The sequence below is a fragment of the Ruditapes philippinarum genome, unplaced genomic scaffold (assembly GCF_026571515.1).
Source record: "Ruditapes philippinarum isolate M1 unplaced genomic scaffold, ASM2657151v2 ctg1425_1_1_1_1, whole genome shotgun sequence".
Classification (NCBI taxonomy): domain Eukaryota; kingdom Metazoa; phylum Mollusca; class Bivalvia; order Venerida; family Veneridae; genus Ruditapes; species Ruditapes philippinarum.
In genome coordinates, this window is record NW_026864317.1 from 61,061 (window position 1) to 86,918 (window position 25,858).

General features: G+C 34.0%; 1 protein-coding gene across 1 annotated transcript in view; it reads right to left on the reverse strand.

Moving 5' to 3' along the window:
- Positions 1 to 25,858, reverse strand: part of LOC132725171 (protein diaphanous homolog 2-like) — a gene marked incomplete at its 3' end in the record, with an annotated part of 109,470 nt that overhangs the window by 61,047 nt on the left and 22,565 nt on the right. The window contains 4 exon segments of the mRNA XM_060710257.1: positions 4,010 to 4,393; positions 10,837 to 10,968; positions 14,625 to 14,794; positions 24,408 to 24,526. Of these exon segments, the coding sequence (XP_060566240.1) occupies positions 4,010 to 4,393; positions 10,837 to 10,968; positions 14,625 to 14,794; positions 24,408 to 24,526 (805 nt within the window).

Here is a 25,858-nt window from a genome sequence, read left to right on the forward strand (position 1 = left end):
TGCCCGTATACCAATATTTTTCTTTTAGAATTGAAAGACTGGCTTAGAGATAAGTGTTTTTGTCGAATTTGATATTTCAGACATGAAAGGCATACTGTTCTCGTATTATGGAAAACATTCTATTTTGAATTTTGTAACATTATTAGCAAAATACTATGTTTATAAAAACAAAATTTAGAGAAAACTGTCAAATTACTTAAATATAAATATGTTTTTAATATACTTAAAAATGAAAATTAAAAAATCAGAATACATAGCTTTTTTTAAATGGAGATGTAATTTCTTTTCATAATTTGTGGCAAAAATATTATTCAAAAATTATCCTTGATAATGAGTAACCTTATATTTTATAATCAGAATACCGATAAGGAAATTATAACAACATAAAAGATTTTTAAAATATAATCAGACAACCTAAATGAGAACGTACATACAGGCCTCTATACGAACAAATGTTGTTTTTTTTTTTTTTGTTTGTTTTCAATGTGAATTTACATTAATATATATCTTTTCTCATATATAAGTTAGAAACAAATACTTATGTGTACTTGATTATATCTATTATATCTATTAATCTTGTTGCATTATTATGTAACACGTCATAATTCTATAGCCCATGCATGAATTATTATAATTTACAATTTACATAATTATTTGTCCTTGTCATATTGTGTATATATTGTTTGTTAGAAAACTTGTAAGGTAAAAACTGATCCCCGACCCTATTTTACCGATGACGGGGACAATAAACGAATAACCTGTTGGGCTTCAAAAAAAAAAAAAAAAAAAAAAAAAAAAAAAAAAAAAAAAAAAAAAACTTTATTTCTCCAAACTGATGATATGGGATGAGATGAGACGAGAACTTGCAAGAAGGCTAAGGTAAAAAAAGTTCATTATATGACATAATCTCTTTAGAGACTTAAGGTTTAAAACTGTACCTAAAAAAAAAAAAAACAAAAGGTCATTAATAGTCAATTAGTGATTATTTCAGACAGTCTTGTTAGACAGGATTTTATTGATTACAATTGAAGTGACTGTCAGAATTAAAACTATGTAATTTGTAATTTTTAAAGAAACTAAACTGTTTAATGAAACAAGCTATATTTGTCTATTTATCAATAAGCATGAGATAATTGGTAAAATTTTGGAAATTTTTCAGGGATGAAGGGCCTATCACTTACTTTAAAAGGTAGACATTAATCGGCATAAAAGCCCATTAGATATTCACCGTGAGGTTTGTGACATTTATGGTTGATGGTGAAATGTGTTCACAGATCTATTTGTAGGTGGATTGCTAAATTTAAAAACTGGGTCAGGCAGAAAATTCCCAAAGATGCTTATACTTGGCCCAAAGGTTGTCCTGCAACAAGGAAAACGAAAGCAACATAGAAACAAGAAGGGCCCTAATGCCCCTCAGATTGATGGCCTCTTTGATCGCTCCCCCTGAACCCATCAATCACATTCTGAGCAATGTCCTGCATCCTGACCAAGTTTTGCACAATGGAGTCAAAAATGTGAACTCTAGTGTGTTAACAAGGTTTTTTCCATATTTGGGCAGTGTGCCCTAGCTTTTGACCCCAGGTGACCCATATTCAAAGATGACCTAGAAATCATCAAAACAACCTTCCTGACTGATTTCAAGGAAATTTGAATCAAAACTGCAGCCACTAGAGTCTTTAGAAGCTTTTTTCTATTTCTAGCTTCTATGACCTAGTTTTTGACGGGAGATGACCCGTATTCAAACTTTACCTACAAAACAACCTTCTTGACCAATATTCAGGATATTTGGATCAAAACTGCAGCCACTAGAGTGTTAACAAGATTTTTCTATTTTTAGCTCCTGTGACTTAGTTTTTTACCATAGATGACCCATATGTGAACTTAACCTAGAAATCATCAACCTTCCTGACAAATTTCCAAAATATTTAGATTGAAACTGCAGCCACCAGAGTGTTAAAAAGATTTTTCTGTTTTTAGCTCCTGTGACCTAGTTTTTGAAGGGAGATGACCCATATTCAAACTTGAACTACAAATCATCTAAACAACCTTCCTGACCGATTTCCAGAAAATTTGGATCAAAACTGCAGCCACAAGTGTTAACAAGATTTTTCTATTTTAAGCTCCTGTTACCTAGTTTTTGATCCGAGATGACCCATCTTCAAACTTGACCTATAAATCATCAAAACAACCTTCCTGACAAATTTACAGAATATTTGGATCAAAACTGCAGCCACTAAAGTGTTAGCAAGATTTTTCTATTTTTAGCTTCTGTGACCTAGTAGTTGACTGGAGATGATTCATATTCCAATTTGACCTCGAAATCATCAAAACAACCTTCCTGACAAATTTCCAGAATATTTGGATCAAAACTGCAGCCACTAGACTATTAATAAGATTTTTCTATTTTTATCTCCTGTGACCTAGTTTTTGACCAAAGATGACCCATATTCAAACTTGGCCTAGAAATCATCAAAACAACTTTCCTGACAAATTTCTAGAATATTTGTATCAAAACTGCAGCCACTAGAGTGTTAACAAGCTTTTTCTGTTTTTAGCCCCTGTGACTTAGTTTTTGACCCGAGATGACCCATCCTCGAACTTGACTTAGAAATCATCAAAACAACCTTCCTGACAAATTTCCAGAATATTTGGATCAAAACAACAGCCACTAGACTATTAACAAGTTTTTTCTATTTTTAGCCCCTGTGACCTAGTTTTTGACCCGAGATGACCCATCTTCGAACTTGACCTAGAAATCATCAAAATAATCTTCCTGACAATTTTCCAGAATATTTGGATCAAAACTGCATCCACAAGAGTGTTAACAAGCTTTCTCTATTTTTAGCTCCTGTGACCTAGTTTTTGAGCCGAGATGACCCATCTTCGAACTAGATCTGTATTTTATCGAGACAAACATTCTTACAAAATTTGATGATGATCCAATCAAAACTGTGACTGCTAGACTGTATATAACCCAATTGTTGACGACGCACGACGATGGACGCCAGACATAGCCCCATCACTTTACCTCACCTTGACCACTTTGTGGTCAGGTGAGCTAAAAACAGGAATATGCTGAACAAAGATGCCCGATACACTGTGAGGGATTTAGCACAGTTGATGAACTTGTCTTAAGCACGAGTTCATGGTATTTTAAAGAAATATCTTTAACTTCCAAAAATATATGCATAATGGATACCCTATTTGCTAACAGAACCCATGTTGCAAATGCAAAAAACCTTCTTAAAATGTATCCCAATTATAACAAAAAGGCTTCCCACAACTTCGTTACTGGTGATGAGGCATGGGTTTACTATTTTTAGCCACTAAAAATGCAAAACATCTAAGTATTGCCACTGTTAAGAAAGTTTTGTATGTGATTTTCTTTTATAATAAGGGACCAGTAATGCAAATTCCAGAACCAAAAGGCAGAATGGTAACAGCAAAGTTCTACAAAAATGTTGTTCTGAAAAATTTTAAGTCCTGCCACAAACGCTGCCGCCCAAGCACAGGAATCAAGTACCTCCGGCTTTTACATGATAATGCCCCTGGTTCATAAGGCTAGGCTTGTGACCGAGTTTTTGGCATCAGAAAAAGTTACTGTCCTTCCGCAGCCTGCATATTTACCAGACTTGGCCCCTTGTGACTTTTTCTTGTTTCAAAAACTCAAATTCCAACTGTCTGGAAAGAAATACAAGTCGAGAAATGCCATTGGGTCACCTAATGAGTGTCCCCATTAACAAGTATTACTCAGTGTGTTCAAGTAGGTGGGGAGTATTTTGAGGGTCAGAGAAATTTAAAATGATGAAAATACTTCAGTTTAGGAAGACAAAGGCAAATGACATTATTTTTGGAACACCCCTCGTACACTCAATGGAACAAAAATTATGTTTTACATTGTAACCTTAGTGCAGTAACAAGTTAACTCTGATTGAAATTTAATATGAGTTACCCTATAACTGCACTAAGGTGACCATATGTGCAACAAGTACATTTGTACTTAATAAGCTAAATCTTTTTAATTTACCTTTTTCCAGTTGGCTCTTTTCATTGGCTGTTTGACTTGATATTTTTTCTTTGGTTGCATTCCAAATGGCAGTGCTTTAGAAACTGGCGAAGGCATTCCAAATGGTGGTGGAGGGGCCATTCCAGGGGGCATTGGGGCACCAGGGGGTGGGGGTGGAGGAGGAGGACCTCCACCTGGGGGTGGAGGAGGGGGAGGTACACCTCCAGGGAATGGAGGGGGTGGTGGTGGTGGAGGGCCCCCACCTGGTGGTGGTGGTGGTGGTGGTGGGACACCTCCTGGTGGGGGCGGAGGAGGTGGTGGAGCTGGTGGTGGTGGACCACCTTTGTTTATCACAGATGAAAGTTGTGTTTCTACTCCATCTTTAACCTGCAATGACAAGTACATAATTATTAACATTAGCAAAAACATAGAAATAAAGATATCAGAAAGATACCCTTACTTACATCACTACTGATCGATAAGATCATAAAGAAAATATTCAGTAGAAAAGACACTTTGAAAACTACACTAAGCATTCATATCAAAAGAAACTCAAATGTCTAATGTATCACTGTCATAATTACATATTAACAAAAGTTTCAAAATAATTGCTCTTATTTGATAATTCTTTACAATCAATTTCCAGACTGGAAAATAACATTCTTTGTTATTGCAAATAAAAACATTATACATGTAATTATAACATAATCTTTGTTTTTATTAATAAATAAAAATTAATCAAGTTAATTAGATAAAGAACTTTAAAGGCGCTCCACTGAGGTCAAAAAGCTTAAAAACACAATCTGACAAAAGCTCAAAACTACTCAAGTTATTTCTTGCATGTAGATCTGATTGTCACCTGTTTGTTTTCCCTTCATTGTGATTTGGATTTCCCGAGAAATCAATCCCACTGTCCTTTACAGATAGGCATTAGACAAAGTATCAAAACATCGCTGTCTATGAAAGTAAACAAAATTGTTAATTTTTGTTAGAAAAAAATTGTTTGAAGTAATTTGAAACAATAAATTGGAGATAATAGACTCAATTTTTAATGGGAAAGATTGTTTTGCCTGTTAACCTGCCCGCTTTATGGACATAGCCATGTTTGTTCTCGAAATCATGAAAATTACCTACTCAGTATTGCTTTTCCAGCGTTTAAATTTAATTAGAAACAGCATTGCTTTCAATTGTGAAAGCTAGCTGATGACTGGCTGTTTAAAAGGTCACATCCTATTGGTGCCCATCAGATCCTAATGCATAGCGTTAATTAGAAGCTGACTTTAATTAGATGCCTAAAGACACGAACTGAAATTCTAATACAGATCAAGTGTCAGAAGCACTTTAAATGGAAAAATTTGAAATTTGATTCTTTGTGTGATTCAAAGCCACATTTCAAGTGGCCATAAAAATTATTATTCTGGAAAAACACAGAGAGGGAATGATCTGAAAATTTGCACAAATGTTATTAGTCCAGACCAACATCAAATGACACAAAAATCTTAAAAAAATATTCCTAGTCCTGCTATTTAAAAAAACTCAGTGGAGTCCCTTTCAAATTAAAAACAGAAGTATCAATTTAAAAGATTTGATGTACAAAGCAATAGCTTTACACTTTAGGCACACTAAATACTCAAACCTATTATCTACATAAAGAAAATAGAAATCAACAGGTAACATTTAAGTACAAAAGGTTAACTAGCAGATCAAAATAATGTCAATTCATCAATGAAAGTGACTGATGAAAGTATTCTTTTAAAACTTCAAAGAACAGTTTTCAATACATCTTGTATTCCTGCATATGAATAGGGAAATCATGTAAATTCTGCATAATAATACCAACAATTTTTTTAAAATAAATGTGCAAAATTGAACCAAGGCTCTTTTTTAAGCTATGAGAAGAAAAGATTAACCCTCTTGCCATATTTCTAAAACTGTACACTCAGGTTACTTATTATTAAGAAATTATTTTCATAACATTTTTTGTAGTAAGAAGCTTTTGTGTCTGCTAGGTCTAGCAAAATTAAGTCAGTCACTGGTGGTAGTGAAAGACATTCATGGCTGCTTTTCATGTGCCTTCATTTTTTTTCTCCCAAAATAATTCCGTTTAATGAATACAAAAGAGTTTCACCTACACATACAATTTCTGCACATTAAAATGATTAAAGAAGCAAATGGACAAGCTGCCAAGCAATTAGCAATATTTTCAAAACATAATACATCATCATCATCAAATTACATGTCTTCGCCCAGTCATACATAATTAAAAGAACACTTAAAACTGAACAAAGAAAAATAACTATGATTACAAAATATAAAACAAAACTGTAGAATTTTACAATCCATCCATGGATGATAGAACTGATAACCTGACACAACAATCAGTGTGATTAGTTTCTGTATTTTTATGTTTTGCTTGCTGATTCTAACACATACTTTGGTCATATCTCAGCCACTTATAACTTAACCAGCTTTCCTGAATAACTAACCAGTAAATTACCAATTTCTCCATAAGTAAATGGCTTGTGCAAAATTATTTCAAAACCATATAAATGACAAATGTAAATGATAAAACATGGACAATCAACACAAAAACTATAACGCACATTTCAGGTGCTTACAAATTTAGCTTCCAATTCAAGGGAGAAAAATACTGTAAGTTAACAAAATGAAATTTCACATTTGTAGTCACCCTTCTATTTCAAACAACAACTGAATTTTCTTAACAAAACAAATGTCTCTATCCCGGTCCCTTACCACCATGCTCATAACATAATTATGACTAGAAATGTGTCATCATGCCACGGATGCCCCCGCATGCAGCCAAAATTTCAGATGGTGCATTAGTTATTTTTTTCATTTTAAGTTCAAAGCCTTTAAAACTTTTCAATGTTAACACAAACCATTTTCATACAATGTTCAAGGCACTGAAATTATTCAGTCTTAACCTTTTAAAAATAGCATATTGCATATTTGTAGCCAAAATAATGGCTAAAAGTATGAGTGCTGAAACTGAAAGTTCAAAATTTTTCCAACATTCAGGAAAGATAAGTTTGTCTAAAATCATTGAACCACGACCAAATTCAAACTTAAACTGCTTATTCCTAAGATGTATCTATATTATTTTCAAAGTGAAATTAGGGACATAACTCTGCCAAAACATCATCAAACCATGACCAAATTCCAACTTGACCTGCCCATTCCTTTGACATATCTATATGTCAAATTTAAGTTGAATATGTAACAATGTTGGGTAGATAATGAACAGAAACTGTAAATTTCATATTATTTTCAAAGTGAAAGGGGCATTACTCTGCCAAAAATCATTGAACCATGACCAAATTCGAACTTGGCTTGGGCATTCCAAAAACATATCCATATGTCAAATTTGGGTTAAATGTGTTGAACCATTGGGGAGATAATAAACGGAAACTGAAAATTTCATATATTTTTCAAAGTGAAAGGGGCATAACTCTGCCAAAAATCATTGAACCATGACCAAATTTGAACTTGACCTCCGCATTCCTTTGACGCATCCATATGTCAAGTTTGAGTTGAATGTGTTGTACCTTTGGGGAGATAATGAACGGAAACTGAAAATTTCATATTGTTTTCAAAGTAAAAGGGGCATAACTCTGCCAAAAATCATCGAACCTTGACCAAATTCGAACTTGACCTGTATTTTTTTCATGACATATCCATATGTCAAGTTTGAGTTGAATGTGTTGTACCTTTGGGGAGATAATGAACGGAAACTGAAAATTTCATATTATTTTCAAAGTAAAAGGGGCATAACTCTGCCAAAAATCATCGAACCATGACCAAATTCGAACTTGACCTATATTTTCTCATGACATATCCATATGTCAAGTTTGAGTTGAATGTGTTGTACCATTGGGGAGATAATGAACGGAAACTGAAAATTTCATATTATTTTCAAAGTAAAAGGGGCATAACTCTGCCAAAAATCATCGAACCATGACCAAATTCGAACTTGACCTGTATTTTCTCATGACATATCCATATGTCAAGTTTGAGTAGAATGTGTTGGTCCGTTGGGGAGATAATGAACGGAAACTGAAATTTCATATTATTTTCAAAGTAAAAGGGGCATAACTCTGCCAAAAATCATCGAACCATGACCAAATTCGAACTTGACCTGTATTTTCTCATGACATATACATATGTCAAATTTGAGTTGAATGTGTGCAACCGTTCTTAAGATAATGAACGGAAACTGATGATGACGGAATGACAGAATGACGGAAGGATGGAAGGACGGAAGGATGGAAGGACGGAAGGACGGAAGGACGGAATGACGGAACAGGGTAACACTATATGCCCCGGCCATTACATGGCGGGGGCATAATAAAAATACTCTCACAAAATCACAAACTGATTTAGATGAACATTTTTAGACCTCTTAACATGACCTTTGAGCTACCAAACAGAAACAAACACATAACACCATCTGGCTTTTTTAAAGTTAAAGAGAAGAAGAATTTCATTTTATGGAACAAGAGATTCCAAAATTAATGCCAATTTATGACTGTCTTGAGTCACAATGGCATCCTTATTATACCTTTGGTTGGCCCAATACACAATTATGTAATTATAGTTACATATATTAGTTTTAAAGGTATAAATTTCTGAAAGTGACATTATACCCATTCATGTTGAGAACCATCATGTAATGCTATGCAATAAATATCTGAGCTCAAGCCTAGTTCACTTTTAGTCTTCATGTTGGTCAAACTCTACCAAGTGGTTTAGTAAGAAATTGTGGATAACAACCATGTCAGAAGACAAACATCAAGATATCATTATAGCTGAACTTAAGGTACTTTTTTCTCACATGAACTAAACATAACAGCCCAACTGACTGACAGACTCACAAGCTTGAGGTCTAAAGAGAAAATTCATCCTACTCAAACAACATGACCTGTCAATATGACAGCATTCCTATCTTCAGCTAGTCAAGCTAACTAGAACTCCGCGAGTCGGATGTGTCGCCTTGTGAACAATATAGTTTAGGAGAAATGGCCAGGACAAAAATGAAATATGAAAATGAACAAAGGGCAATAACTCAAAAAATAAGTGCAGAGCAGCACTTTCTGTGCACTGCACTTCTTATCAATAAGATCTATCATCCTATTTAGTTTCATGTCCATAGCTTTTATACTTTAGGAGAAATGGCCTGGACAAAAATAAAGTACGAAAATTAATAAAGGGTAATAACTCAAAAATAAGAAGTGCAGAGTACCAGTTCTTGTACTCTTAATGAGATCTATCATCCTATGAAGTTTAAGGACCATAGCTTTTATACTTTAGGAGAAATGGCCTGGACAAAAATAAAGTATGAAAATTAACAAAGGGCAATAAAAAATAAGAAATGCAGAGTACCGGTTCTTGTGCACTGCACTTCTTCTTAATGAGATCTATCATCCTATGAAGTTTCATGTCCATAGCTTTTATACTTTAGGAGAAATGGCCTGGACAAAAATAAAGTATGAAAATTAACAAAGGGCAATAACTCAAAAAATAAGAAATGCAGAGTACAGGTTCTTGTGCACTGCATTTCTTCTTAATGAGATCTATCATCCTATTAAGTTTCATGTCCATAGCTTTTATACTTTAGGAGAAATGGCATGGACAAAAATAAAGTATGAAAATTAACAAAGGGCAATAACTCAAAAAATTAAGAAATGCAGAGTACCGGTTCTTATGCATTGCACTTCTTCTTAATGAGATCTATCATCCTATGAAGTTTCATGTCCATAGCTTTTATACATTAGGTGAAATGGCCCAGACAAAAATAAAGTATAAAAATTAACAAAGGGCAATAACTCAAAAATTAAGAAGTGCAGAGTACTGGTTCTTGTGCACTGCACTTCGGGTCATTATAAGAAGCATGCATACCAAGTTTGAAGTCAATCTGACTTATAATGACTGACTTATGCTTTGGACAAGCTTAAGGGGATGCCGACAACGGCACCGACAACGACGCGAACGACGCCAACAACAAAAGTAACCCCTATGTGTCGCCTTTTTCAAGGCGACACAAAAATGATCTCACAGTATTGTTGAAACAGGTTTAAGTTTTGTTTAATTCTGAAACACACAAAATTTCAAACTGCTTACAGAATGATAGCAATGCAAAATATGTTTATTTTAGCCTATAGAGCAAAAGATACAAATTCTAAGTTTCTAAGATTCTAATTCAAAGTTCTAAGATTCTAATGCAAAGTTTAAATCAAATCAGATATAAAACATCTCTTAAAAACATTGTATGTGCTGATTCAGAAGTTTGCTGCAAGACAATGAACTCAATAACATGAACATGAACCCAATAACATGAACCCAATAACATGAACCCAATAACACAAATGGAAGATCAGCCATAATGCTACCTGTACAGTGAGATGGACATAGGACAGCCATAGATTCTAAAAGTTCACATTTATATTTAATGCTCAGGTGTGCTAAAATATACATGGTGAGAGGAGTTTGTACAAGTCTGCAGTTCATATGTTGCCATATCCTTACAGTGGGAAAAATCAAATCTTGTAAGGTAATGATCTCATAAATATAAATGATAAAAACCTGGTGAAAAGGGGTATATATTATCATTGTGTGCACTAGAATGTTTGTAGGAAATTATTCAGGAAAATAACAGGTAGTATTTATCATGAATATACAGAATGGGGTAAATATTGTTAAGAGAAAGTTAATATCATTATTAAGTAAAAAGAACTGTGCTAAATACACACACTCACACACACATACACATGCAATGTAGGGTGTCTATACTTATATATATAATGTTCACACACCGGTTCCTGATCTGATGATTTACTCTCTGCCTCACATTTTGGGCAGACAACCATCTGTTTAATGGCTGCTGCTGCAGAAGGCATTTGTTTTGTTAATTTAGCCTCAAGGGCAGCTTGTTGTTCCTTCCTCATCTGATGCAGTAAAACCAAATTATTATCATTGTTGTACTCAGTTATTATATAAAAGCATTTCATCTTGATTTATAAAGACATACATTACATGGAAAAGCAGATATATATGATTCAAATCATTGTAAAAACTTACGCATGTACAAATCAAATTCTAAAACAATTTATTTGTTTACATGATAGTTACTTTTAAGTTTTTGCATTTTAATCATTACTTTTATTTAAAATAATAGGAAGTCTGCCATCATTTTATATAAGCTAACTTATGATTACTTTCATAAAATAACATTGGTCAGACAAATAAACTACTTGGACAGTGAAGTATACTTTTTCCATTTCAAAATCATAAATAATGGGAATTCTGCAATAGAATACTAGCAAACAGTTATTGAAAGCTAATAATAAAATAGTTTACATATATTAATAACTTTTAAAAGTTAAAATTAGGGATGGGAATGAATGTTTGAATACTGAGAAAATGGCTAAATAGTCAGAGTTGAAAATCAACAAATTTTGAAATTCTTTTTTTTTTCAAAATAATAATAGCGCAATGACACCTTAATTGTGGACCAAATCACATTGACAAGGGCCATCATTACAATGTGCTTACTAAGGATATGCTCTTGAAACTGAAAAAGTATTTAAAGTCTGAAAAGAATACCTGTGATGGTTTTTGAGAAAAGTTAACCAGGGCAAAAAATTAAATAGAAAAAGAATTATAAACTAGAAATGTGTCCATAGGACACTGATGCCCCCACACGCCACTGTTCTGTCAATCTTATGACTCTAGGTCAAATATTTTTTGGACTACATGTGCCACAAGTGGAAAACTAAAAATCAACAAAGGGCCATAATTCTGTTAAATTTGGTCGCAGCAAAAATTCCTTCCTTTACTACCATCTACACATTAAGGTTGTTAATCCCTGGAAGTTTAAGCAAAATCTGCCATCCGGTTTAAGAGGAGTTGCATTCACAAAATTTCTACATAGTATATAATGAAAAAATCAACAAAGGGCCATAATTCTGTTAAATTTGGTTGCAGCAAAAATTCCTTCCTTTACTGCCATCTACACATTAAGGTTGGTCATCCCTGGAAGTTTAAGCAAAATCTGCCATCTGGTTTAAGAGGAGTTGCATTCACAAAATTTCTACATAGTATATAGTGAAAAAATCAACAAAGGGCCATAATTCTGTAAAATTTGGTCGCAGCAAAAATTCCTTCCTTTACTACCATCTACACATTAAGGTTGTTCATCCCTGTAAGTTTAAGCAAAATCTGCCATCCGGTTTAAGAGGAGTTGCATTCACAAAATTTCTACATAGTATATAGTGAAAAAATCAACAAAGGGCCATAATTCTGTTAAATTTGGTCGCAGCAAAAATTCCTTCCTTTACTACCATCTACACATTAAGGTTGTTCATCCCTGTAAGTTTAAGCAAAATCTGCCACCCGTTTTAAGAGGAGTTGCGTTCACAAAATTTCTACATAGTATCTAGTGAAAAAATCAACAAAGGGCCATAATTCTGTTAAATTTGGTCGCAGCGAAAATTCCTTCCTTTACTGCCATCTACACATTAAGGTTGTTCATCCCTGTAAGTTTAAGCAAAATCTGCCATCCGGTTTAAGAGGAGTTGCGTTCACAAAATTTCGGGACGGACGGACTTACTGACTGACGGATTGACGGACATGGGGGCATAACAATAAAATATGGCAAAATATAATTGAAGGATTATCTACACTTGGGATAAAGCATCACTATATTAGCATATGAAGTTTGCATTTTTTTTTTACTTTAAGTGATCTTGACCATAAACCTAGAGGTTCTATAAGCAATCCAAAGCAAGGTCTCATATAGAGCTTGCTATATTTCAGTTTCTCATTCCTAAATATCATTGACCAAAAACCTTTTTCCTTTTTGAGGTTACAATGACCTTGGCCCCAGGGGGTCAAAAGGCAATCCTAAGCCTGGTATAAAAAACATTTTTTCTATTTTTAGTTTAAATGACCTTGACTCTAAGGGTTCCAAAAGCAATACTTAGCAAGGTCTTGACATAAACTCAATACATACCAAGTATTATAACAATATCTCATTCCTAACTTCAGAAACCATTTTTCTATTTTTGGTAACAGTGACTTTAACTCTAGGTCTTAATGCAACCCCATGAGAGGTCTTCATATAATCTTGCTAAATTATAAGTTTGATTACAATACTCTAATACAAATCTGGAAACCGACCAACAGACTGAACGACAAGCTCACTAATATATACCCCCCCCCCCCCCACTCCTAAACTCTTAGTTTGTTTCCTATAAAACACAAACACATGGCATAATACAATACAATCAATGTTAATTTTTCACATGCTGGGCATCATACTATGACAAACTTTCTCTAATGTTTCTTACTTCAAATTGGTTTGGTTACAAATGTAAAATAGGAAGTATTCATAAAACCTGTTCCTGTCCCAAATCTGATCATAAGCCAGATTTTTTTTTATCTAAGCCAGTGACCTATGAGCAAGTTTCATTAAAACTTGATAAACAAGACTTATTACCAGACAACACACTCTACTTTTCTCAGTGTTGCACTTTTCAACATGTGTGTGTCAATAGAAATACATTTGAGCAGTTGTATCACTAAAACTATGTACATTTCGGGAGATAATTTCAAAATTAGTGAAGATGGAGTTATGAATCTCATGCAGTGCAGTTTTTATCTCTTCATCACTTTTATCTATTAATATTATAACTTTCACTGGAACCTCTTATACTTTATTCTGTGGACAAGGACAATTCAGACCATGTTAAACTTTGACTTCTTAGTGTTACCTTGACCATGGCGGTAAGGGTCTGACTGTTGCGTATGACCATTGTCCAATTATACTGACTATTTGTGCCAATTATGATGGGAGAAAAAGACAAGAAATTTTCCCTCCATCACACAATGTTGTCATTTCATCTCCTAGCATGACCTTAATCTTGGAAGTAGGAGCTGGAGTGTTGTGTACTACATGTTGTATTTGTGTCAACTTATTTCAAAATACCTTAATGGATGAAAACCTTATGAACCTGACATGGAATATACCCTCTATCAGACAATGTTGAACTTAGATCTCCTACCGTGACCTTGACATACAAATATATATCTTGAAAAAGGATTGTAACTTTGCACACAAAAAAATAATTATAAGAGTAACTTCCCCATCTAAATGGTGTTTTATGATTATGAACATGTATACTGAGTTAGAAATTAATAGCTTTTATAGTTTCTAAGTAACCTGACATAAACAAAAGTGTTAACCAACGCCAACGCTTAGAAAGGGTCATGACAATAACTCCATCTTTTGAAGAAAAAGGTGGAGCTAAATGTGTGCTTTCTGTAGAATTCAAAAGGTGTTATTCTGATTTAACAGGGTGATCTAGCTTTTGGCCACAGATTCAATAATCTTATCCTGACGAAAACAAAGACTGACCAAATGTCATTGATGACTTGGTCAAACTGTGGTCCCTACAGCAGTTATAAGGTTTTAATTTTATTTGACATGATGACTTTGTATTTAATTCAAAATCAAATGACCAGGATATCATTTAAACAAACATTTTGACGATTTTTTGATGCTGAACAAAATGATCACTGTAACTAAACAGATATATCTCACCTTTTCTTTAAGACTGGCTAATTCCTCCTCATATCGTTTTATTTTATCTTCCATAGTGAGAACTTTGGCCTCCGATTCTTGTTTAGCTGTAAGTGCTGTCTCTAGTTTGGAACTCATTTCTCCCACTGACACTTCATTATCTTCAAATTTTGATTTCTCATTTAAAGTATCTGAAGAATAAAGATTTATATCAGTTGATTAAATTTTGATACTGAAAATATTGATTTCTTTTTTCATTATTCCAATTATTTTTAAACATGCATAAATTTAAGTAATATACATGTATACATTAATACAAGGGATGATCCAAAATAACCCAGAATCTTTTTTTTATATAATTTTAAGTGTGAACATTTCAATGTTGCCTTGATTAAATTTTTACATATGTTTAATTTAAAGGAACTCTGCTGAGGTCCAAAAATCTTAAAATATTAAAAATTGAATTTGTTACATGTCAACTGGGACACTTAAAACAGAAAGATATGGGAAAAAACAGATAATAAGAGGATATTTTTTCGTTTGCGTGAAATATGGTATATATTTTCACGAAACATGATAAATGCCACATATTTTCACGAGCCGGTACGGCGAGTGAAATATGTGGCATTTTATCATGTTGAGTGAAAATATATACCATATTTCACGAAAAACGAAAAAATAACCTTTTTATTTAATTTCATTATCAAAGAAAATGGTAACGAATCCCCTTGCTTGCTACCAACTGCAATTGTACAGCACGCAGTAATTTATGCGTAAGCACGCGCTGTTTGGCGCTACATTGTGACGTCATGTAAACAACTCTTTAAACGTCTGTACAGCGTTAATTACTGAATTAAAGATATTGGTGTTCGAATTAATTTTCTTAGTTAGACCATTTTCTATCATGCTAGATAGTTTTCAAAACAAAATTCAAGAAAAAGTTGTTTTGTATTTATCAAATTTTTCAAACAAAACGGCGAAAGAAGTCCCTTAAAATAAATATAAGTTTTGACTCCGCCCACTTTCATATTTATATTTCATATTTATTTTTAAAAAATATGAAATATATTTGACTGATATAGCACCATATTTCATGGGTAAAATTAAATAAACTTAGTTATTTTTTTGTGTGTGCTATTCTGCATGTTCTAAGCCTGGTTTGAGTGTAAAGTGTTAATAGCAACCAAATTTTTCAACATAGGAAAAGAAAAGAATATCAAGTTTAATAAAAATATTTTCAGTACTTTTTGCGTTAACAAGGAATCTATTTTTTGTGGACAGATAGACTTACTAACAGAGTAACATGCCACCAAATTGAGATAAAGGGCCATTTCTTTCATTATTTTCTTTTTTTTAATAGAGAGCCCCTTCCTCTACTGTTATTGAATAAACCCTATTGTTCTCTTTTGTTCGGTTTATAGTTAAGATGGCCCCCTATCCGTATTTGGTAGTGCAGACAAACACACCACACCCATAGGTCAAACCTTAAGTTCCTTCCAGTTAAACCCGAAGGCTCCCCCCAAAACACAAATGCTCCCCCCTTGTCAGTAATAAAATTTCCAAAATGTTTACCCACTCATTCAGTTTGGACAGAAATATTGCTAAAGATATTGTAAATGCAGTCATACAAGAATTTGTAACCGAGTTACCAACGTCCCCTGCATCAGGAAAGTTTTATATGAAGCATAAAATTGTGCTATTTCAAAAGATTGAGGTATGGATCTCAGGACTTTCAGTCCAAAATTATGATCAAAGCTAGATCTGCAAATGCAACAATAAATTTATTAAAGAAATAAAATGAAACACAGAATTTAAAAATCTATTATGTCAAGCTTTGACCTCTAAGTGCGACCTTGACTTTGGAGGTAGGGGTGCAGGTGTTGTGCCTGATATATCGTCTTATTATTGTAACTATTTGTGCCAAGTATTTTCAAAATCCCTTGAACTATGAAGAAGTTATAGATCAGACAAAAAATATACCTTATAACAGACTATGTTACTCTTTGACCTCTAAGTGTGACCTTGACCTTGAAGGTAGGGACACAAGTGTTAGGCATGACATATCATCTTATCATTGTGACTATTAATGCCAAGTATTTTCAAAATCCCTTAATCTATGAAGAAGTTATGGACAGGGACACAAAATAAACCATAAAACAGACTCTGCTAACATTTGACCTCCAAGTGTGACCTTGACCTTGGAGGTAGGGGTACAGGTGTTGTATTATTATTGTGACTATTTGTGCCAATTATTTCAAAATCCCTTGAACTATGAAGAAGTTGTAGATCGGACACAAAATATACCCTATAACAGACTGTGTTAATTTTTTACCTCTAAGTGTGACCTTGACCTTGGAGGTAGGGATGCAGGTGTTGCACATGACACATCCTCTTATTATAGTGACTATATGTGCGAAGTATTTACAAAATCCTTTAATCTATGAAAAAGTTATGGACCGGACACAAAATATACCCTTTAACAGACTATGTTAATCTTTGACCTCAAAGTGTGACCTTGACATTGGAGGTAGGTGATCAGTTTTTGCACATGACACACTGTCTGATTATTGTGAACAATTGTGGCAAGTTTTTACAAAATCCCTTCATAGATAAGAAAGTTATGGACCGGACACAACATATACCCTCAAATAGACAATGTTGACCTTGAATGAGCAAGTGCGATCTTGACACTGGAGGTAGGGGTCTGGTTGTTGAGCATGACACATCATCTTATTATAACAAAAATTTGTGCCAAGTTATTTCAAATTCCTTTGATAAATGACAAAGTTATGGACCAGACACGAAAGTGTGACAGACAGATGGACTACTTCTATATCCCCCTTTTTTCTTCAAAAAGGCGGGGGACAATAACTTGACTAAGTCATGATCTTTTGTTGTGAAAAAAGGATGTTGATACTCAATGAAATGAAAAATAAACAATTAACCTATAAAAGTTTATCAAATATATATAAATGCAAGGCCTTGACATTGAACCCAGTGACCTCCAACTCTATTGTTAGCACAGGTAACCTTGACCTTGTGACTCCCAACATTAGACTATCAATGTCATATTTCAGCATGTCAAATGAAAGACAATGTGCCATAATTTGAAAAACATGGTAGCTGTCTACTGTAGGCTCTTGGATTTGCTGAATTAAAGATTTTTAAAGTTTTTTACAAAAAAAAACATATAATGAAAAGCCATGACTTCTGATGGGTGGGACCAATTTTGACCAGGGCTACTCTTTAACAATCTTGGTAGAGGTCTACTAGAAAATGTTTTGGGCCAAAAATCTAAAATAACCTTTGAAATTTGAAGCAGTTTTTTTTTTAATTTCTACTTTCTACTGGCCTATTAGACATATTTCATGACAAATATCTCAGCTCTAACCTTTCAAGTTTCTGAGGAGAAGACTTTTTTAACAAGAGCTGTCACAGGAGACAGCGAAGCTCGACTAATGAAATACTGGACGCAGTAAGGAGGACAAAACTATGAAAGAAAAATCAATTATGTATAATTATGTATTAAGTTATAGTAAAAAAATAATATTTGTTAACATAAATTCCAAGATCAAGGGGCATAATTCTAGAAATAGTCATGCTAGAGTTATGGACCTTGTCACACAACATTTGTGTAATGATAAGAAATATATATTTGAAGTTTGAAGTAGATACCTTAAAAAGAAAAGAAGTTATTATATTTCTTAAAGAAAATCCTAAGTTCAAAGAGAGATAAATCTGTAAATATTGCATCAAGAGTTATGAACAATGTCACATAAAATGTAATTGTTGATAAGGAATAAGTATTTGAAATTTGAGGTAGATACCTTTAAAAATAAAAAAGTTATAATAAGAAATAACATTTTTCTAGTAAAAAAATCTAAGTTTATGGGGAGATAATTCTTGCAATATTGGTGCTAGAGTTATGAACCTTGTCACATAAGATGTGGATGATGATAACGTAAACATATTTGAAGTATGAAGTTGATCCCTTTAGAAATAAATAAATAACAGAAAAAAAAATATTTTTTATGGAAAATTCTAAGTTCAAAGGGAGATAAATCTGAAAATATTGGTGCTAGAGTTATGAACCTTGTAACATAAGATGGGGATGATGATAATGTAAGTACATTTGAAGTATGAGGTTGATCCCTTAAGAAATAAAGAAGAAAGAGTAAGAAATAGTACTTTTTGAGGAAAATTCTAAGTTCAAGGGGAGATAAATCTGAAACTATTGGTGCTAGAGTTATGAACCTTGTCACATAAGATGGGGATGATGATAAGGTACATATATTTGAAGTATGAGGTTGATCCCTTACGAAATAGGGAAGTAACAGTAAAAAATAGTATTTTTTAAGGAAAATTCTAAGTTCAAGGGGAGATAAATCTGAAAATATTGGTGCTAGAGTTATGAACCTTGTCACATATGATGTGGTTGATGATAAGGAACATATATTTGAAGTTTGAAGTTGATACCTTAAGAAATGACAAAGTTATAGTGAAAAATATTTTACTGCACCAAAACTTTAATCTAAAATCTGGACGCGGACGCGGATGCCGACGCCGACGCCGGGGCGAGTAGGACAGCTCTCCATATACTTCGTATAGTTGAGCTAAAAATTGTATGTACATAGTGAAAACCTATAACCCATAAGGCAGGGCCCATTTTAACCCCAAGGCTATAATTTGGAAGGGATCCACATGACAATGTTTCATGCTAAATATCTAAGTTATAGCCATTGTAAATTGCAGGAGAATTATTTTTAACTTTTACTTTATGTTAATTGGGAAAACCTATGATTCCCCCTGGTCCAGACAAACTTCAACCCCAGAAATGTAATGTCAACAATCTTGGTATAGGTCCACTAGACAATGTTTCATGCAATATATCTAATCTCTCGCCCTTGTAGTTTTGAAGCAGATTTACCAAAGAAACAATCCTGGCAAGTTAGGTTGGCAGATGCTGCAGTGGCATAAAAAGTGTTTGAAGTTTTTGGTTTCAGACATGTTTGTGACAAGCATAGTTCTTTCTTTTCACATTTTTCCGCCACTACATTATTCATCTTTGAAATGCAATGACTTATCAAGCTGCAGTTTTTAAAACAAGCCAGTTTGATCTACAGTGAAAATGTTACTGAGTTCATAGTGATAATGATATTAGACTATTTCTCTCTGCAATACTGTACAATATTATTATCAACAGAGTTACTGTGAAAAATGTTAAAATATACAGTCTTTCTACACTCTTTAAACTGATATTTATTTCATGCTTTAAAATCAATGTTCCCTAATTTTTCAGCCAAAGATTCAGCTTGAGTAGCTAATACTGGTCCAGTCTTTGGCACACCTGTGTGCTATGGGCTGCTGAAAAACACATGTATAAAGCTTCTTCAATACCTGTAATTCACTAAATCAGAATCATTTCTGTCTTGACTGAAAAAAATTCTTCTTTTATTTTTGAATATTGTACTTCACCTGTTTAAGGCTATTTCATGTTTTATAGCAAGATCAGTCTTGGAACAAAATTTAGAATTTCAGATGTAATGATACTGCTTTACATCTTTTATTGTTAACATACATTTTTAATTTCTTTGATAAAATTTATAATTTATTTTATGCCTTTCATTGAATTACTGATTTATCCGTGAAAATTATATTTGATAACTTCACAGTGAAAATTATCAAAATATAATTTCACACCTTTCAATGATGAGACTACTTTTTAAAGATTTTCCCCATGTTGTACGTCAGTTTTATTTTTGTTGACAATTCTGACACTGTCGGAGCTGTTTAGAGAAAAGCAAAGCCGAAACTGATAAATAACTTAAATTTCGAAAGTAACTAAAAGAAGAAAACTAACTTCAATTCATTCAAATTACTAATCACCAAATATTGTCTCTTAATTTTTTGTTTCATTTTTACAGTCTGAAAAAAACAATTCCTTCCACGCGCAAAACTGCTCTTAATGGCATTTGGGCATATTTAAGTATCCTACCAGCAATAACTGCCTAATGCAATATGAAAACTTGAAAAGCAATGACAGCCATCAGCCGAAGAATAAGTAAACAACGTTTGTTAGGCAGCCCTTCAACAATTCCATGTTTTCCAATTTACTAGCCGCTTTTTGAATGATTACACATCTGTCAACACTTTTTTATTGTATGTAACAATCCTCGAATAAGTTTTCTTTCTTATAAAAAGATGTATGACTAACAAATCCAAATAATATCCTTCTGAATCAAACACAATTATTTTCCTCCCGTGAAATACACAACTTTTAAAAATGGGGGCAGCTAACATTACCCAAAGCCTGGTTTAATATAAATTTTCCGTAAGTAACGGAAATAAGGTCTGTTGGTGTGACTTTTTTTTCTACTAGAATTGTTTGTTTTTATTATAAAAACAAGTGATCACTCATATTTTTTTAATAAAAGAAACAATATCCTCGCAATTTAACGTTGATTGTCGAAATTATTTTTCAGCTCAAGACTTCTTGTATTTTATGAGAAATTCGACCAAAATTAGGCTACCAGTGGGGAAAACAGATTTTAATATTAAAGTTAATATTAAAGAAACTTCATTTAAACTTGTTTTTATGCATAAAATAAAAAGAAAATTTGTTTGTTTATTGTGTAAGATATAAACAAACAAATATCCTCTATGTAAATGTGTATTTTTTTACGAATACTGAACAACAGGTAAAATAACTAGAGGATGCTTTTGTAAAAAAGCGCATGTCTCCCCCACTGCTGAGAATAACTGTGAATGGAAACAGGAATGGAACTGGAGAAATCCGGAAATGAGAAAATGACCAATGGTCACTGTGACCTTAACCTTTGACCTACTGACCCCATAAACAAGAGGGATCATCTGCTCAATAAGACCAATCATCCTATGAAGTTTGAGGGTTGTAGGTCTAAAGGAACTCTAGTTATCATCCGGAAAGGAGAAATTAAACCAACGGTCGCTGTGACCTTGACCTTTGACCTACTGACCATTAAAACAATAGGGATCATTTGATTAATAAGACCAATCATCCTATGAAGTTTGAGGGTTGTAGGTCAAAAGGAACTCTAGTTATCATCCGGAAATGAGAAATTGACCAACGGTCACTGTGACCTTGACCTTTGACCTACTGACCCCAAAAACAATAGGGATCATCTGCTCTATAAGACCAATCATCCTATGAAGTTTGAGGGCTGTAGGTCAAAAGGAACTCTAGTTATCATCCGGAAACGAGAAATTGACCAACGGTCACTGTGACCTTGACCTTTGAACTACTGACCCCAAAAACAATAGGGATCATCTGCTCAATAAGACCAATCATCCTATGAAGTTTGAGGTCTGTAGGTCTAAAGGAACTCTAGTTATCATCCGGAAACGAGAAATTGACCAACGGTCAGTGTGACCTTGACCTTTGACCTACTGACCCCAAAAACAATAGGGATCATCAGCTCTATAAGACCAATCATCCTATGAAGTTTGAGGTCTGTAGGTCTAAAGGAACTCTAGTTATCGTCCGGAAACGAGAAATTGACCAACGGTCAGTGTGACCTTGACCTTTGACCTACTGACCCCAAAAACAATAGGGATCATCAGCTCTATAAGACCAATCATCCTATGAAGTTTGAGGGCTGTAGGTCAAAAGGAACTCTAGTTATCGTCCGGAAACGAAGAATGGACGGACTGACGGACTGACGGACGGACTGACGGACTGACGGACAGGGCAAAAACAATATGTCTCCCCCCGAGGTGGGGGAGACATAATAACCGTTACATGGTTGTTTTCACTTAAAGATGTTTTTTGTAATAACATTTCATCACCTTGACAACATTTTAGCCCATAGCATAAGAAACAGTGTAACCTTTAATCAATAATCTGATAACTGCTCCCTTAACTGACCACTGTTTTTGTAAGACTTATGCAGACATCCTGCTAAATGTATGACGTTGTTAAACTGATCTCTCTATAAACAGTATGAAACGACACATATACCCCCCTTTCTAGCCATTGACTCACATAATTGGTAATTTTATTACAGAAAATTGCCAAAAATGGGTACATGGAAGTGTTCAATTAGGGAAAAATCAACGAAAACCCTTTTGACATTTAAGGCCCCTGTGACCTTGACCTTTGACCTAGTGACCCCAAAATCAATAGGGGTCATGTACTAGTTATGACCAATCACTATGTGAAATATGAAGACTTTGTGATACACACTTTTCAAGATAATCAGCGGAAACCATTTTGACATTTAAGGCCCCTGTGACCTTGACCTTTGACCTAGTGACCCCAAAATCGATAGGGGTCATCTACTAATGATGACCATTCACTATGTGAAATATGAAGACTTTGTGATACATACTTTTCAAGATAGTCAGTGGAAACCATTTTGACATTTAAGGCCCCTGTGACCTTAACCTTTGACCAAGTGACCCCAAAATCAATAGGGGTCATCTACTAGTGATGACCAATCACTATGTGAAATATGAAGACTTTGTGATACATACTTTTCAAGATAATCAGCGGAAACCATTTTGACATTTAAGGCCCCTTTGACCTTGACCTTTGACCTAGTGACCCCAAAATCAATAGGGGTCATCTACTAGTAATGATCAATCTTTGAGTGAAATATGAAGACTTTGTAATACATACTTTTCAAGATATTCACTTGAAATTATTTTGACATTTAAGTTCCCTGTGACCTTGACCTTTGACCTAGTGACCCAAGAAACAATAGGGGTCATCTACTAGTTATGACCAATCACTATGTGAAATATGAAGACTTTGTGATAAATACTTTTCAAGATAATCAGCAGAAACCATTTTGACATTTTAAGGTCCCTGTCCCCTTGACCTTTTACCTAGTGACCCCAAAATCAATAGGGGTCATGTACTAGTGATGACCAATCACTATGTGAAATATGAAGACTTTGTGATACATACTTTTCAAGATAATCAGCGGAAACCATTTTGACATTTAAGGCCCCTGTGACCTTGACCTTTGACCTAGTGACCCCAAAATCAATAGGGGTCATCTACTAGTGATGACCAATCAATATGTGAAATATGAAGACTTTGTGATACATACTTTTCAAGATAATCAGCGGAAACCATTTTGACATTTAAGGCCCCTGTGACCTTGACCTTTGACCTAGTGACCCTAAAATCAATAGGGGTCATCTACTAGTGATGACCAATCAATATGTGAAATATGAAGACTTTGTGATACATACTTTTCAAGATAATCAGCGGAAACCATTTTGACATTTTAAGCCCCTGTGACCTTGACCTTTGACCTAGTGACCCCAAAATCAATAGGGGTCATCTACTAGTTATGACCAATCACTGTGTGAAATATGAAGACTTTGTGATACATACTTTTCAAGATAATCAGCGGAAACCATTTTGACATTAAGGTCCCTGTGACCTTGACCTTTGACCTAGTGACCCCAAAATCAATAGGGGTCATCTACTAGTAATGACCAATAACTATGTGAAATATGAAGACTTTGTGATAAATACTTTTCAAGATAATCAGCGGAAACCATGTGGTCGACCGACGGACAGACGGACAGACCGACGGACAGACCGACATTAGCAAAACAATATACCCCCTTTTCTTCGAAGGGGGGCATAACAAAATAGAAATAGGGAGGAAATGGCTTGGACTTGGCAGACTATATTTTAAAAGTGAAACCTTGTTTAAACCAAATTTCTACAATTTCAAGCATTCGAGTCTCAAAATTTAAATGTTTGTCCTTTTATATGTATTGCAGCTTATTTATTGTGGTTTTACTTACTTAACAATGGTTCTACATCTATTTCAAATCTCCTGGTCAATCTAAAATCTGGATCAGCACCAGATTTGTGCAGAACAATCTGTGTAACACATTCCTCTATTAACTTGTAGTACTGTGGCCTGAAATACAGTAATAATGATTGTGTAAACATTTCATTCAACACACACTAGGGCTGTTACAAATACTCAAATATTCATTTACTTATTAACATTTTCTAAAACTCAGTGATAGATTGTAGATAGCTGACATAGACCATGAATTATCACATATAAAACTAGACTACTTCAAACTATGATAATTATACATGTTCATAAAATAACAAGCAATTATCATAGTATTGCAAGCAATCCATAAGTCCCCTACCGGTTAGAACCCCATCAACATTCTGAAGGGCCATTGGCCATTCACTAATGTTTCAATTTTTCTCTATTTTAAAAAAATTTGTTGGAAAAGTTCTTTAAAAGTGATCACAGGATACAGTTTTTATGAACAGACAGACAGACGGACTGAAAGACACTCTAAAGTTAATATTTGAAACATCCCTGTTACCAAAATATACCATTTTAAAAGCAAAATTCTTAAAGAGGAGATAACTCTTGAATTAAAGATGCAATTTCATAAAAATGTTCAGCTCTTTTTGACTAATCACAAATATTGTTATATTTGCCATGTTTTAAGCCTATTTGTTGCCAAGGCAACTGATATTTTTTCAAAATAGGAAGAACAGATAAGGCATGCATAATCTCAAGACTGCTATCTACCCATATGTCAAGTTTTATAAAAATATTTCCAGTACTTTTTGAGTTATCACTGGATTCAGTTTACGTGTAAAATTTGCCATATTTTCAGTCTATGTGTTGCCATAGCAACCAGAATTTTCAACATAAGAAGAAAAGAAAAAAACGTGCATAATTTCAAGACTGCCATCTACCCATATGTCAAGTTTCATAAAAATATTTCCAGTACTTTTTGCCTTATCACTGGATCCAGTTTATGTGTAAAATTTGCCATATTTTCAGCCTATTTGTTGCCATAGCAACCAGAATTTTCAACATAGGAAGAAAAGAAAAAGACATGCATAATCTCCATACTGCCATCTATCCATATACCAAGTTTCATAAAAATATTTTCAGTACTTTTCAAGTTATCGCGGGATCCAGTTTTGCGGACGGACGGACTGACGGACGGACAGACGGACGGACAGACAGACGGACAAACGGACGGACAGACGGTCGGAGGGTAAACCTAAAGTCCCCTCCGGTAAACCGGTAGGGGACTAACAACTACAAAAGTTGGCCATATTACATGATTCTCTTTAATCATGCAAAGTTTAGGAAAATTCTCTGCTCTAGTTTAAATTTTCCTTCTTTGCCTTTTTTAAAAGAATGCACAACTCGAAGAAACATCTTCAAAAGATCTAGAATTTTATAGAGCTGATATGAAGCAATTGG